The following is a 13,641-nucleotide window of genomic DNA, read 5'->3' on the forward strand; positions in this document are numbered from 1 at the left end:
GAGAAAAGACGGTTTGTGTCTTGGGGGAAGCAAACCGAGATAGATTTGTTTAAAAAAAACACGAGAAAAATCGGGGCAAACGCTCCTTTATGTCAGCCACTGATTTGAATTTTGCCGTGTTTATGGCTGTTTTTGCCAATCGGCCCACGGTGGTATTTGCCATTATTACGCCCACAAACATCCACCCGTTTCAGAGGTTTTGCACCGCGACAGCTTTTTTTCTTCTTCTCGTCAGTCGGTGGAAAAAAAGAGAAAACGTCGGGATGCTAAAATTTGCAGAAGCATGCAAAACCATGTCTTGTGGTTAATTAACCGAGTCTGCCTGTTTACCTTTTTGACAAGCCAAAAATTCCGTTTGGCGTGTGTGTGCGTGCGTGCGTGTGTGTGTGTCTCTCTCTATGCGTGTATATATAGAGAAAGAGCATTTCGTTACCACACCAGAAAGCGTATCATCAGAGCCGAAGTGCATGGAATCTGCTGTCTCTTGCTGTCATATTGCAGCACCATAATGCAGCCATTACCAACTACAAGGCGTTTTAAATTCGGTAAAGCCGCTCGGTGTTTACCTTATTAGTAAAATCCGAGAGTTAAAAACAAAAAAGGCAGACGGAGGGAGAGAGAGATTGGGGGGACATCGGTTTCCACAGTGCTGAATGTCAAGCTGTGAGAGGATTGAGGGAAGGGGATGACTGCTGTTAACGCTTTTATCAGTTGTTTTTCACGGAGTTGATGGGGTCAGCGTGGGGTAAGCACACCTACGGGAGCGTACAATGTGGCTGGGAAGGGCACTTTCATTTGCAAAGTGAAATGTTTTTGAGCATTGTGGATCAGCCGCTCATTAACAATGTAATGACGGGGGAGAGGGGGGTAAAGGTAGGGTGTTGGTGGTTGTGGTGGTGGAGAAGGATTTCTGTTTGTCTTGTGTGGTCAACTGGTTTGGCTTGTTAAAATTCTCACTCAGCGCTGAGAAGTTTTCTCGTTTGAACCTTTGGTGGATGCAAATTTCTTCCTCTGGGGTTCAATTACAAGAGCCAAGAAGAAAACCCCCGTGTTTGTGTGAAGTATGGTAATGGCCATTTGGTATAGCGGGCCAAGCTGACAGCGATGACTTGTTCAACAACCCTGCAGGGACACCATTAAACCTTTAATGCTCCAGATATTTTTTCAGTTTGTTCATCTGTCTACAGGAAAGGTAGAAAAGACTGTGATTAATTTTTTATTTCTATTTTTTCCTTGTGTTTTCATGCTCAGGGAACAGATCAGACGATAGAAATCTTCAGTAACGATCATGCATGTGTCTCATCGCCAGAAGATTTGAGAAGAGTTAAGGAGGAAAAGAGACCCAGAGGAATACGAGAACTTGGTCAGCTCGCAGAAACGACAATAACCCTGTGCTTAGATATGGCCAGCACCCAGACCAGCCTGAAAACCCCTTTCAAAGACTTGACCTCATTCAAGGGCAACATGAAACGGCTGTACAGAGAGCGGCTGGAAGACGCGCCCATCAAGAAGCGCGTGATGGCGGAGATCAACCTGAAGCGTCGCAGCTTGGACTCCCTGCCCTCCCTCCCCAAAACTCCCAAGGTGAAGAGGGAGCAGACTGAGGACCCACGCCCTGACTGTGACATGGACATGGAAGGCCGGGCTGAACTGCACATTATGGGCTCTACTAAAGCCCTGGACCTGAGCCCTGGGCTTAAACACACACTGGCCCAGTTCACCCTCAGCAGTCAGAGCTCCCTCGGGGGCCCGGCTGCCTTCTCTGCGCGTACGGGCCATGAGCATTCCCAGGCCGGCATGCCCCCCCTGCCCTCCCCTCCTGTTTTGGGAGGGGGCCCTTTGCTGGTTCCTTGCGACAGCTCTACTGAACTCACCCACTCTCTGCTGGAGGGAGAGTCCATCTCCTGCTTCGTTGTTGGGGGCGAGAAGCGGCTCTGCCTGCCCCAGGTGCTCAACTCCGTGCTCCGCGACTTCTCACTGCAGCAGATCAACACCGTGTGCGACGAGCTGTACGTCTACTGCTCTCGCTGTGACGCCGAGCAGCTGCACATCCTAAAGGTGCTGGGCATTCTGCCGTTCAACGCGCCTTCCTGTGGCCTCATTACACTGACGGATGCACAGCGGCTCTGCAACGCTCTGCTGCGTCCTGGTGCAGCCCTGCCTGCTGACCCCAGCGGTAAGCTGTCAGCCCAGGGCCTCCTGAAGGAGAGTGAAGCCAGCTTCCAGGTGGAGCACCAGTGTCTGGGGAAGTGCCAGGGTCTCTTTGTGCCCCAGTTCTACACCCAGCCCGAGGTGCCCTGCATCCAGTGTGTGGAGTGCCAGTTGCTCTTTTCACCGCAGAAGTTTGTCATGCATTCGCACAAGTCACCTGATAAGAGGACCTGCCACTGGGGCTTTGACTCAGCCAAGTGGCCCTGCTACCTGCAGCTTGCCAGAAAGTACCAGGGGACCCCGGAGGAGCCCAGACTCAAGCAGCTGCTGGACGAAGTCAAAGAGAAGTTCCACTATCAGCTCAAGAGGTCGCTAGACAAAGTAAGTGCACCTGTTTAGTGATACCCGTGTAAGCTGAGTGTGTCTTTGCTTGCTATAAATCCTCATTCATCACCATTCTGCTGTTTGACCGGTGAAAGCTTTTCTCTTGAATTAAAGTCTCCATATTTGTTTGTCTAGCTGACACGTCCTCTGTCCTGCCCTCTTCCAGACTTGTGTTTTGTGTGTTGGGCTCATTTGAATAAAATGGCTGGTGTTTTCTTAAACCAGTGTTGACCTAGTGTGTGTGTCTGAGGCCTGGGACAGGTGGTGACATCTGCCTGGGCAGGTCTGATCAGACGAAGTAAGGCCAGCTGGCCACAGCTGAAGGGGAAGTGCATCATTTGTCCTCCGGGTCACCTGGAGGTCGGTGGGAATGTCACTGAACAAAAGGCCAATATGCGAGGCTCAGGAAGCAACCCTGAAACTCTGGTACTGGAGTTATCTGTCAGCACCAAGGTTATTATAGCCAACAAAGACTTTTAAAGGGAAAAGAAAGAAAACTAAGTGACACAATATTGCACTTACAACTAACTGTAGAGGAAATGTTTAGTTTGAATTATTGTTTAGTCAAATTTGGTATCGGAACCTACCTGTATGAGGGTACATGTCTATGGGACCGAGTCAGCTGCCTTCAAAAAGTGCTTTATTCATATTGTAATATCTAATCTGTACTTCTGAGAGAGATGCCCATGGCAAAAGCCCTCCATTTTTATAAACCTAACTAGTAAAATGAATAAAATCTAAACTGAAACCTAACATTGTCAACTATTAAAAACTAAACTGAAACAGGGAAGCCCACACTGGAAACTAACTGTAGCTAAACAGAGTTAAAAAGGAAATAAGCTGGTCCCTTTTTTACTGACTAATAACTGGCCAGTTTACCCAGGTTTACTTCATCTCCATTCTTTCAGCACAGTCTGAGATAATGGCTGATGGAAAGGAAATCTCGTGCCGTTCACAGCTTAGGAGCTTTTTGGCTGGTTTAAAAAAATGAATGTTGGAACAGTCTACACGTACTGAAAGCCACACTTTCAGTAGTGGAACATCAACCGATGTTAAGCAGGGCTGTGCAGTTAATTGAAGCTTAGTTTCCGTTATAGTTTTGACTGGCAACATTTATTAAAAGAAATTTATCTTATTTTAACTTTCAGCAGACCACTTAGCTTTATTTAGTCACTCCCAGCACTTTGGAATGGGTTTATATTTGATTTGATTGTGATTTTTTTTTTTTTTTTTTTTTTTTTACTGCTCCTATGTATTTTTTTTGTTTTTTTAAGTTGCTGTGTAGAAAAAAAAAATCATGCCAGTGCAATATAGAAGCCACAAGGACAGCGATCCTATTGAAAGGTCAGTGTTTAGAAGAGGAGGAGGGGGAGAAACTCCAGCTCGTTTCACTGCTATTAACTGGTTTATGTCGTCTCATGACCTCTCTGTGACCACAGCGGACTACCCCGGTTTGCACTGTATTCTGGGTGAATGGCTGGTTAGCTCACACGCAAATCTATATGCATGTTTTTGGTGAAGTTAGCTGTCATTGTCAGGATTTATATGTCACTACTTGGCAGCTGGTTGCATGCAAGACTGAGCAGAGTTTGTGCAGAGTGTGAGGTTTGTACGGCTCAAGACACACAACTTATGTGTGCGAGACAGAGGAATTATTTGCCTTTTGCGAATGCATCGGAAATAGCATCTACCGTCTCGCCCAGCGTCCTGACCACATTCCTGTCTCGCTTCTTCCCAGCCGGTATGCATGTTGGAAGCCACAGACGTTCTTTCTGAAAGCCAGAGACATTTTTGTAGCTCAGAGGGAAACTAGCGCACAAACTACTGCACCATGTACCTAATGTCGAGGGGGCTGATGAGTCCCGCAGTATCAGTGGTGTGTGTGTTTATGTGTGAGACACATTGCCCCTGTGTGTGTGTGTGTGTAGGCCAGTATGACACATCTTTGTTTCTCTGTCTCACACACTCACACATTGCCAGGCCCTCTGGAGCATGTGTCTCACCACAGTTTCAGGTGCTGTCTCCTCTGTGAGGTGGTGATTTTTTTTTTATTAATTTTTTTCTCAGTCAAAGTTTTTTTTTTTTGTTTTTTTTCCTCTCTCATTTTCTTCTTCTAGTTAAAACCCCACAAACACCAGAACATGGTGTTTGTGGGGTTTTGGTTTCAGTGGAAATGGTTTTTGCAGGGTTAACAGCAGTGGTGAAATTTTATGTAACAGTTATGCTGGTGTTGACAGAGACAGACAAAGTCACAAATGGCTAAAATTCCTGGAAAGATGTTTGCATGAGAGTGTCCAGGAAGCAGGTGACTTGATAGAGGATGCCAGTATAAGCTTCACACCACTCCCTCCTGAACAGATTTACGAGTGTGTGAAAGGTCAGTGACCGGAGGAACACGATGACCTCGTACTGAAGTCAGGACACAGGGGCTCTCCCTTCACATTCAGCCACTCTCTGTTTGTGTATTCCTGTAATGAAAGTGTGCGTTAACTGAACAGGAAGCGAAACAGACGGACGTGTCTCTCACCCTGAACATCCTCCAGACTCTCTGTGTCCAGCCGCCTCCACCGCACTGGCTGCGTGACTCATAGTTTCCACATCCCAGTTGGTGGACGGCCAGGCAGGCAAGCTCATAGTTGAGTCTTCTTTTTAGAAAGATGGCTCGCCTTCGTGCGTGTTGGTCTAACCCCAAATGTATACTGTTACCCAATGTCCCTTATTTACACACAGTGTCAATGTGCACATTTACAAGCAGTTTTAACAGAGATTTCTGGGACCTCATAGAAAACAAGAGGGGAGCTTTCTGGAATCCCCCCCCAGTCCCAAATCCTGCTCGGACTGTTTGGCTTAAAAAGGTGCAGTTAAAAACTCCAGGACCTGCGCTCCATAAAGGCGCTTTGTGCCTGGAGGCAGTGCTAGCCTGTCTACTGATCCCTGCTGTGTAAACAGTTTACTAGACACAACCAACGCACACAGCAACAAGCTGAAACCTTATCACCGGAGTCACTTTAGTATTCGACAGACAATGATTTCATTTTGACCTCAGGGTTTGTTACAGACGCTCATTCTTTAGATTGAAAATGGTTCCTCATATTTTTAAAGCCATTTTCAAATGTATTGTGTAAATAAGCTCATGCTACTAAAAATTTTTTTTACACTATAAGCGAGAGAGGAAAGAGCAGAAGCAATCTGATTTGATATTTTGGGCTTGTCTCCTAACGCTAATGAGCAGCCCCAACATGGTGGGTGTAGCAGTTTGCTGCTTTTCCTTTTTTTTTTTTGCCCCAGCCTTGTTTGTAGCGTTGTGCTGGCCCCGAGTCAGAAGTGTCAGACGGAGAGAACAGCCTTCCTCTGTCTGTCTCCCTGGCCGGGTTGACACAGTGGCTGCGGCACAGACGGCAGACAGCTGCATCTTTCTGGCTTCCTCTATTTGCTATTTGGAAACCAGTGACTTCATTACCGCAGACCGGTGCAGCTGCACTCTCTGGCTGTCTCCTGGGCTGTTTGTCTGTCTGCTTGTCAGTCTTTCTCTTGGGCGGTGTCTAATTGGATTTTGGCGAGCATGCTAATCGTTCGCTGCGCCTGCCTTCTTCATCTACCTCCCCTCGACATTCAAACTGCCTGCCTTCTCTTGGATTCCTGCCCTCAGACCCGCAGTCTGGTCTTCACGCTGCCACCCATTGCTCACCATTACCCCCTTTCTCCCAAATCAGACGTTCTCACATGTATCCGTAAACAGTCAATGCCCCCTCCCTGGCCCCAATTGGCGAACAGTAGCAAAGTAGGCAGCCAAATGACCCGATAAGTCAATCATTACATAAGCAATAAGACCACTTGTGCGCTTCTGCGAGGTGGATGGGGAAGAAAGGCCAGCGCCTATTGATCGGGTCTCCTTGATGGATATGGCGAGTTGCCGGGTGACACGAACACTGAATAGAGTGGGGGTGGGTGGCAGGGGAGGGTGCATCAAGAGGAGAAGGAGGAAGAAGGAAACAAGAAGAGTGAAAGGAGCAGACTTTTTTTTTTTTTTTTTTTACAGAGGGCACAGCCAGTGTTACATAAGTTCCTGTCTGTGTTCAGACATGCGAATCAGTGTCCCAAGTTCACTTCTCTACTGCTTCTGCTGTCGCATGCATTCATTTGAAGCAGCATCGGGCAACACGGTATCTTTGACCGCCTGAGGGCAAGAAACTTGAGCAAATAAGAGAAGTAAAGGCTATGAAAGGATGTGAGGTTAGAGCCAGGACACGTTGCCCTGAATATGGTTTACTCAAAACTGCTCCACTTTTTAGTTATTTATTTATTTGGGGTGGGGGGTTTGGCCTCTGACCTCAAATTTCCTTTCTTCCAACGTGAAATTAACCTCAACCTCAAATGTTGCTTGTAACAGCCCTCTTTATTGGCCAATCACATGCCTGCTAGCTTGTATTTCCCCAGCTAACAAGAAGGACACACATACACATATTTCTGTCTGTTTGTGCATTTTCCTTAGAACAATTGTCCCCTTATACTGAATACACGGCCGCTTTTTGGACGCTGGCCCACACTAACCTACAGTCTATTAGGCCTGTATGTAGTTTGGTGTGGGAGACAGTCTGTGTATAACGAGCCATGCCTTGGCCCATGTTTGCAGCCTGTTGTAAAAGGCCTAAAAGGGGCCTCTCAAGGTAGGAGGGGCTTAGCTGAGGGGCCTCTGGTATGTCATCGTCAGGTCAGTGCCAGTATCATAGCTCTATAACAAAGTTGCAGCTCGCTGGAGGAGTGCCCAAACCATTACTTCCTAGTCTTTGTCTGAAATAGATAAGAATCATCCTTTAAAGCTTTAGGTTTCACATGACCACAGGCCTCTGCCACAGTTCATCAGCCTGTGCCGTTCACCACAGCCCCACATTTAGAAATGTACCATCACTGGGCTGGAACAGCTGCTGCTCTTTATTTTGGATAATAAAGTAAAAATAAGAGGAAACTGTGCTGCTCCGGGCCTGACGTGAGCCTGCCGCAGCAGTGGGCAGCACAGACAGGTCTGTCCAGATACAGCGGAGCCTCTGCCACGTCTGCCAGCACTCACACAGACTAAACACATTTGCCAAGCCCCTCCCCGCTAAACGTCCTGCGGGCTTTTAAAAGAAGCCTCGACGGATGGCCTATTTGCATGTTCACTGCGCTCTTGCTCGCTCCCCCTCAGGGCGCCAGACCAGTTTGCTGCTTCTGAGGAAAACGAGATTGAGAACAAAGTGAGAATAGTGGGGCTACGAGTTCAAACAAGATGCAAGCAGAGAGAGGTTTCTGGATCAAAACACGCCTGACTCGTTTGCTTAGTTGGCTTTAGAAGAAAACAGAATAATGAGGAGTTTTGGTATTAATTAATCGATCAGTTGACGAGAAGATTAACTGTCCACTGTCAGGTCTTCCTGAAAGACAGCCGGACAGGTTGTGCGTGTTGTGAGCTGCTACGCTGGTGGGTATACTGTAAAGGGGCTGTGTGTGTGTTGTGTGCAAGTAGAGAGAATGCGTTTGCATTTGAAAGACTCCTCTGTGCGGCCTCCCGGTGGGAACGGTGATTAATGAAGATATAAATGGAGAACCCCGGAGACGCCGCTTTCCATAGGAGCACCATGTACACATCAGACAGTACACGTAGACGCCCGGCATATGGGCAGTGTTATAGTTTCTCCTACAGCCCCAATCTCCGAGACAAGCAGATAAACAACGGCTATCAAAGGCGTGTCGTTGAATCCCAATGGGCTGCCAACCGCAATCCTGGCCAAAACGCATATCAGTCATGCGTACTGCAGTTCTGTGAAAAGCAGGGGGAAATACTGACTAATAAATCCCCATTTATTTCCCTGATGGGTAACGACTTGTTTTTTCCACACAAGTGTGTTCCTGCCTGTTTGATTTTCTCTCCATTTGCCTCTATCAAACTGAACCTAGTTGCGATGCCTTGTTGTGACCTTAAGCTTGGAGTCTCAAATTGAAGCACAGTGAACCGCTTGCTCTAGAAGTCTTTCAGTCTGTATACCCTGTAGGGCTGCCACGATTAGTCGACTAGTCACGATTACGTCGACTATCAAAATCGTCGACGACTGATTTAATAGTCGACGCGTCGTTTGAAGCTTTGTAAGATCACAAAAGACACAGGAATAAGTAGCAGGATTTAAGAGTGTAATAACGGACTGAAACAGAAGATGGCAGCACTGCATGTACAAGGATGTCAGCTGCCGTTAAACCCCGAAGAAGATGTAGCTGTGTCCCAGAATTCATAGCGCAGCCCAGTTCAGTTTCCAACAATGGCGGTAGCTAGTTAGTTTTAATATTACTCTTATTATTCTTTCTGGGTCACAAAATAAACGTTTAACATATTTTCAGGCGAGAATGTAGCTGTGTAAACCTCAAATATCTGCTCAGTTTATCAGGACACCGCATATTTTCAAAAGCGCTCCGACGTTTTCGGAGACGTCTGTTACCCACTAGCTCGTTAGCGAGCCGGGGGCTAGGTCACTAGAGCCGTGAGAACACCGGACTCCCGGCAAATCGTTTTCAAACCCACCGCCGTCTTTCGCTACTCAGGTTAAACATGATATATAAGTCACTTAGATAACTTAAAATGTTATTGTTTGGCTTTTTTTGTATTTTATTTGTTCCTGAGTAAATCGGTTTGGCTGAGATTAAAGTTATAGTTTTTACACAGCTGAATAAAGTCAAGCAGACAGCTGATTATCAGAAGTGTGAGATGCTCGAGAATATACTCCGGTGTCCTGTTATATTTTAGATAGCAAGGAGTTTATTAAACTTCACTGAAACAATCTGCAAATTTCATTCAAATTTAATAAACTACCATCTTGTCTTTATTTTTAGTTAGCACAGACCTTAAACACTTAAAGCTGTAAGCTAATGATAGTTATATAAGAGCAGATGCTGCTGGTCCAATAAGCTGTACGTTTTATGTCCAATGGATGATGATCTGATTAGTCGACTAATCGCAAAAATAATCGGTGACTAGTCGACTATCAAAATAATCGTTTGTGGCAGCCCTAATACCCTGTAAATCCTCCTCTCTCCAGGAGCCTGGGTGATGTTGCTCCGGGTAAATCTGTGAAGTTAACAACTGGGAAATGGACTGCATTAATAAGGATGGGGAAAAGGGACATTTTAAGCTTTGCCCAGTCTCCTCTCTTCCCATTTTCTCTTGATGTGTTTATCTCTCCGCTATTCCCACCTGCAGTGACGACACTCATGGGACTCATCCATCTCTGGGATGTTTCTTAAGCCACTAGATATGCAAACATACAGTCTTCTTTATACCATATCCTCCTGGGGTCCAAACCAGCTCATCTAGATACTGTAAATGGAGGACTCCTGGATCTGGATTTCCCTCTGGATCTCCAGCAGCATCACTGCAACTGTTCACAACCTAAACTAAGTAGCAGACAGTCCTTGAGGTTGTTGACCTCCAGATGCAATTAATTACTTAACAGCATCCATAAAAGGTATAGTATGGGTTTTTATTTGAGTATACTTAAGCTATGGGAGCATAATTAAGGGTTGCATGGGTTGGGGCTTTGGAGTGCACTTCAGCATCCTTGCACGCAAGCTAAGAGAAAAGTCTCTCCATCGCCACCGAGCAATAAAATGGCGTGTCTACAAGGTTTGACACTTATTCTTTGCGTGTCCAGCTCTTCTTTTGGGCTTTCATGTAAAAAAACAAAAACAAAAAACAACAACTTTGTTATTAAAGGAGGCTCAACCTTCATGGAGACTTATTGCCCTTGACTTTATCTTCTGACGAGTTCCTTGTGGTTTACAGTCTGGCTACAGTTTAACCAATTCCTGTGACAAGTGCACTTTGTTATGCCAGAAATTTTCTCTGTCATCACTATCAAAATGTGCTGGCTGAAACGCATCCTGATTCCAGATGAGTCCGAAAGCAGAGCAGTTCTTCGTAAGAGTGACTCACGCTGAGTGAAGATTTCTAGCCTTCACAGTGTACCGATGGCAAATCTTTTGGCAAGGTCGCCTTTTTCTGTCAGCTGCTCTGGCAGACATCCAATCTGCCTCATTTTCTATTCTGTAAAGCAGCAGAGGAGCGAAGGCTGACTCTGAAATTTCAAACCCCAAAACTCTCAAAGTTTGTGCCATCGGAGCTGGATGACAGAAGCCTCGACACAGGCTTTGAATGTGTTTGCGTGATATCTTTTATTAGAGCGATGAAAGCACAGGCTAGTGTTTGGATGACACAGTGCGGAGTCTGTGATTTAAAGGAAGTCAAAGGGTCATACTCAGTCAGAGAAGCAGCCAGACTCTCACACACAAACCCAACCAGAAACCAGCCACTTCCTCCCCCTCACCACGCCAACCCTATCCTGCAGCGTGAGTCACGGCGCTCCATCCGTGCTGCGGTCTGCTCTCCACTCATCAGCGTCACTGTGGAGCCAGGACAAAGATTTATCACCGCCCTGGTCTCTCACTCAGTCTGTTTGATCTGCACCCAGGTGTGTTCACTTAGAGCTCTGACTCAACCGTAATGAGATTTGCCAATCCCAACTGTGCTTTTCTTGGACTGCTGTCAGACCTTGCATCAGACATTGAATGTGTCTTGTGTGTTAATGAAGGAAGTCTGGCGATCGAGTTCACCTATCATAGGCTCTGGTACATGAAGCTTGGTGCAGACAGGGTGGAAATTAACAGCAGCCTTTGGCCAAATGTCGGGAGGATTTCTATGTGCAGGTTTCATCTTTTCAGTGAACCACGTTCAGGAAGAACATTTAAATTTTGCAAAGGTCTTCGGAAGGTTATTTTGAAAGCCAGAGCTTGTGAGGAAAAATGGAGGAAGAGTGACGGGAGCTGATGGATTTGCATTATGGGAGCTGTGTTTGTATGAAGGGGAGAGGGAGAGATGGAGAGGGTGTCGAGCCTGAGGGGCCCAAACAGCAAAGCCAAGCTGCCCATACAGAGAGGGAGCAGTGGAGGCTTCAAACAAGCTCCTGCATGTAATATGGATGAGACCGGAGCTCCCTGCAGAACAGTCAGAGGACCTAGGGCCAGTTTGGATTTAACTGTCTGCTTTTCCATGTGTCTGTGATAGATTTTACCCTGCGGGTCGTTTTGGCCAGGTGGAGCTTTCTGTTTGTAGCGACTGGGATAGCCTCCTTACTCCATGTCTCTCCACCCCCCTATCCTTCCCTCCTCCTTCCCACCCGCCTTCCTCTGGCCTTGTTGCAGACAACGATGGCCAGCCAAGCACTGACATTTACTGCAGTATTCCATGTTACAACTGAGCAAGAAGTAAACAAACCGCAGATCGATACGTACGCATACGAGGTTTTAGTCAGGGGCGACTCCTGCAGTAAAACCTTGAAACCTCTCATTTAAACACCTACTTCACTGTGAGGCACTTGCCTTTGCTTCCCTCTTAAAAGGGCAAGTGTATTTGTTTCTATTTTTCACCAGACTTTTCTTCAAATGACAATTTGGGATAAATTAATGCAGGATTGTTTCCTATTTAGCTACCGAACGGCTGTTCGAAGCAGTCTTCAGCATGCATTAGGAGGCCTTTCAGTGGGTGCTGTGTAATTCATTGCAAAGAAACAGGGTCGGGCAGTGTCTCCATTTTGTTTTTTTGTCTCTCTCTGTCTCTCTCTCTCTGTAGTGATAGCAGTGCAATGCTGGCTTACTGACAGCCTCTCTCAGCTTTCAGTCTGCTTAGCAACGCTCGTCCTCTCTGCAGCTCTCTCACTCCCCTCTATCTCCAAGCACTCCCGAGTTGTTTCATCCAATATGAATAGTAAGCCAAGTTCCCTTATATAGAAAACCAGGCAGCTGATTTGTGTTTTTTGATGGCAACAGCAGAGTGTGTGCATCTTTGTCCCTAATTGCAGATTTGAACTAGTAACCTACCTCTGCACAGCATCCTATGGTGGCACGTTTCTCTAGAGTTTCTCTTTTGGTTTTTAAAGATGTTAAATCTCTGTCACACACACACACACACAGGCCCAAGTAAAGCTCACGTGATGAGTACAGTCATCCACAGAGACGACAAGGGCCCACTGGCCTCATTCTCAGTCGCTGCGTCCTCCTGGGAGAACGAAGTGTGTCTGCTCGAGTCTGCGTGCACATCGGTGCGCGACAGTTTGCTCGCAGAAACGACGTCATCCTCCTACCCTTTGCTGTTTGAAGGAGCCGCTGTTTGATCAGATGTCTGCTCACTCGCGTGCGCATATGTCTGCGGCTCCTGGCTTGGTTGACTCACTTAGGTGAGCCCCCAACAGCTTTCATAATTAACGTACTGGGGTGGGGGTGGGTGTGGGCCCTGGAGAGGAAACGTGTCGCACTGAGCTGCTGTGCTAGTGATGGTGAGCTCACGTGCGTTCAGTTTGCCCTCTGTGTTTGAGTCGGGTGAAGATTAGAAAAAATAAAAAAATCACACCCTCATTTCCAGGATGAATGTTACTAGACACGTTCACTACAGGCCTATAATGCATCACGTTAATCTAATGACTTACCTTGAGTAGATGGGAGTCAGAACCATCACACTCGCATAATATTGCTCTGAACGTGACATGAACCTGGTTGGAGTTTTGTTTTTAATGTTTTTCTGTCTCTCTGCAGCAGGGAGAGCAACTAAATTACATTTCAGATATCATAGATCTTCCTCCGAATGCTACAGCCAGTCTCTCTTTTACAAGGCTGAATCATATTTCCTTTCTAAAACAGCTGTGTGATTATGGCTAAAATTGTATTATTTAGCAACACACACTGTCTGTTCATCACTATTAATCACTGCAGTGCAGGCTGATGATTTCAAGTGACATAATGCAGTTGTACTTCTTGCCACTGATGCAATGTCTGTGGATAACAACCACACAATGCCTTTGAGTGTGTTTCATCATTTCTTCTGGGGATGCTAAGATTATATATGGCATACCGTGCCAGATTTCAAAGGGATTTCTTATATGTACTGCACCTTTTTCAAAGGTGAGAATTTGAAACCCAGCAAACATTTTTGTAGGTGTTTGACCTACGAGCCGTTTCCTTTTTTTTTTTTTTTTTTTTTCATATATATACTGTTAAAAGTACTAGATGCTCAATAAACATGACTAAATGTTC

General features: G+C 46.2%; 1 protein-coding gene across 1 annotated transcript in view; it reads left to right on the forward strand.

Annotated features, from left to right (window-relative positions):
* The first annotated feature begins 1,251 nt into the window (after positions 1–1,251).
* skila (SKI-like proto-oncogene a) overlaps positions 1,252–13,641 on the forward strand; it is a 33,264-nt gene continuing 20,874 nt past the window's right edge. Inside the window, 1 exon segment of the mRNA XM_026148880.1 lies at positions 1,252–2,532. Coding sequence (XP_026004665.1) covers positions 1,402–2,532 — 1,131 coding nt within the window. The 5' untranslated portion in view covers positions 1,252–1,401.

The sequence above is a fragment of the Astatotilapia calliptera genome, chromosome 18, assembly GCF_900246225.1.
Source record: "Astatotilapia calliptera chromosome 18, fAstCal1.2, whole genome shotgun sequence".
NCBI classification, from domain to species: Eukaryota; Metazoa; Chordata; class Actinopteri; order Cichliformes; family Cichlidae; genus Astatotilapia; species Astatotilapia calliptera.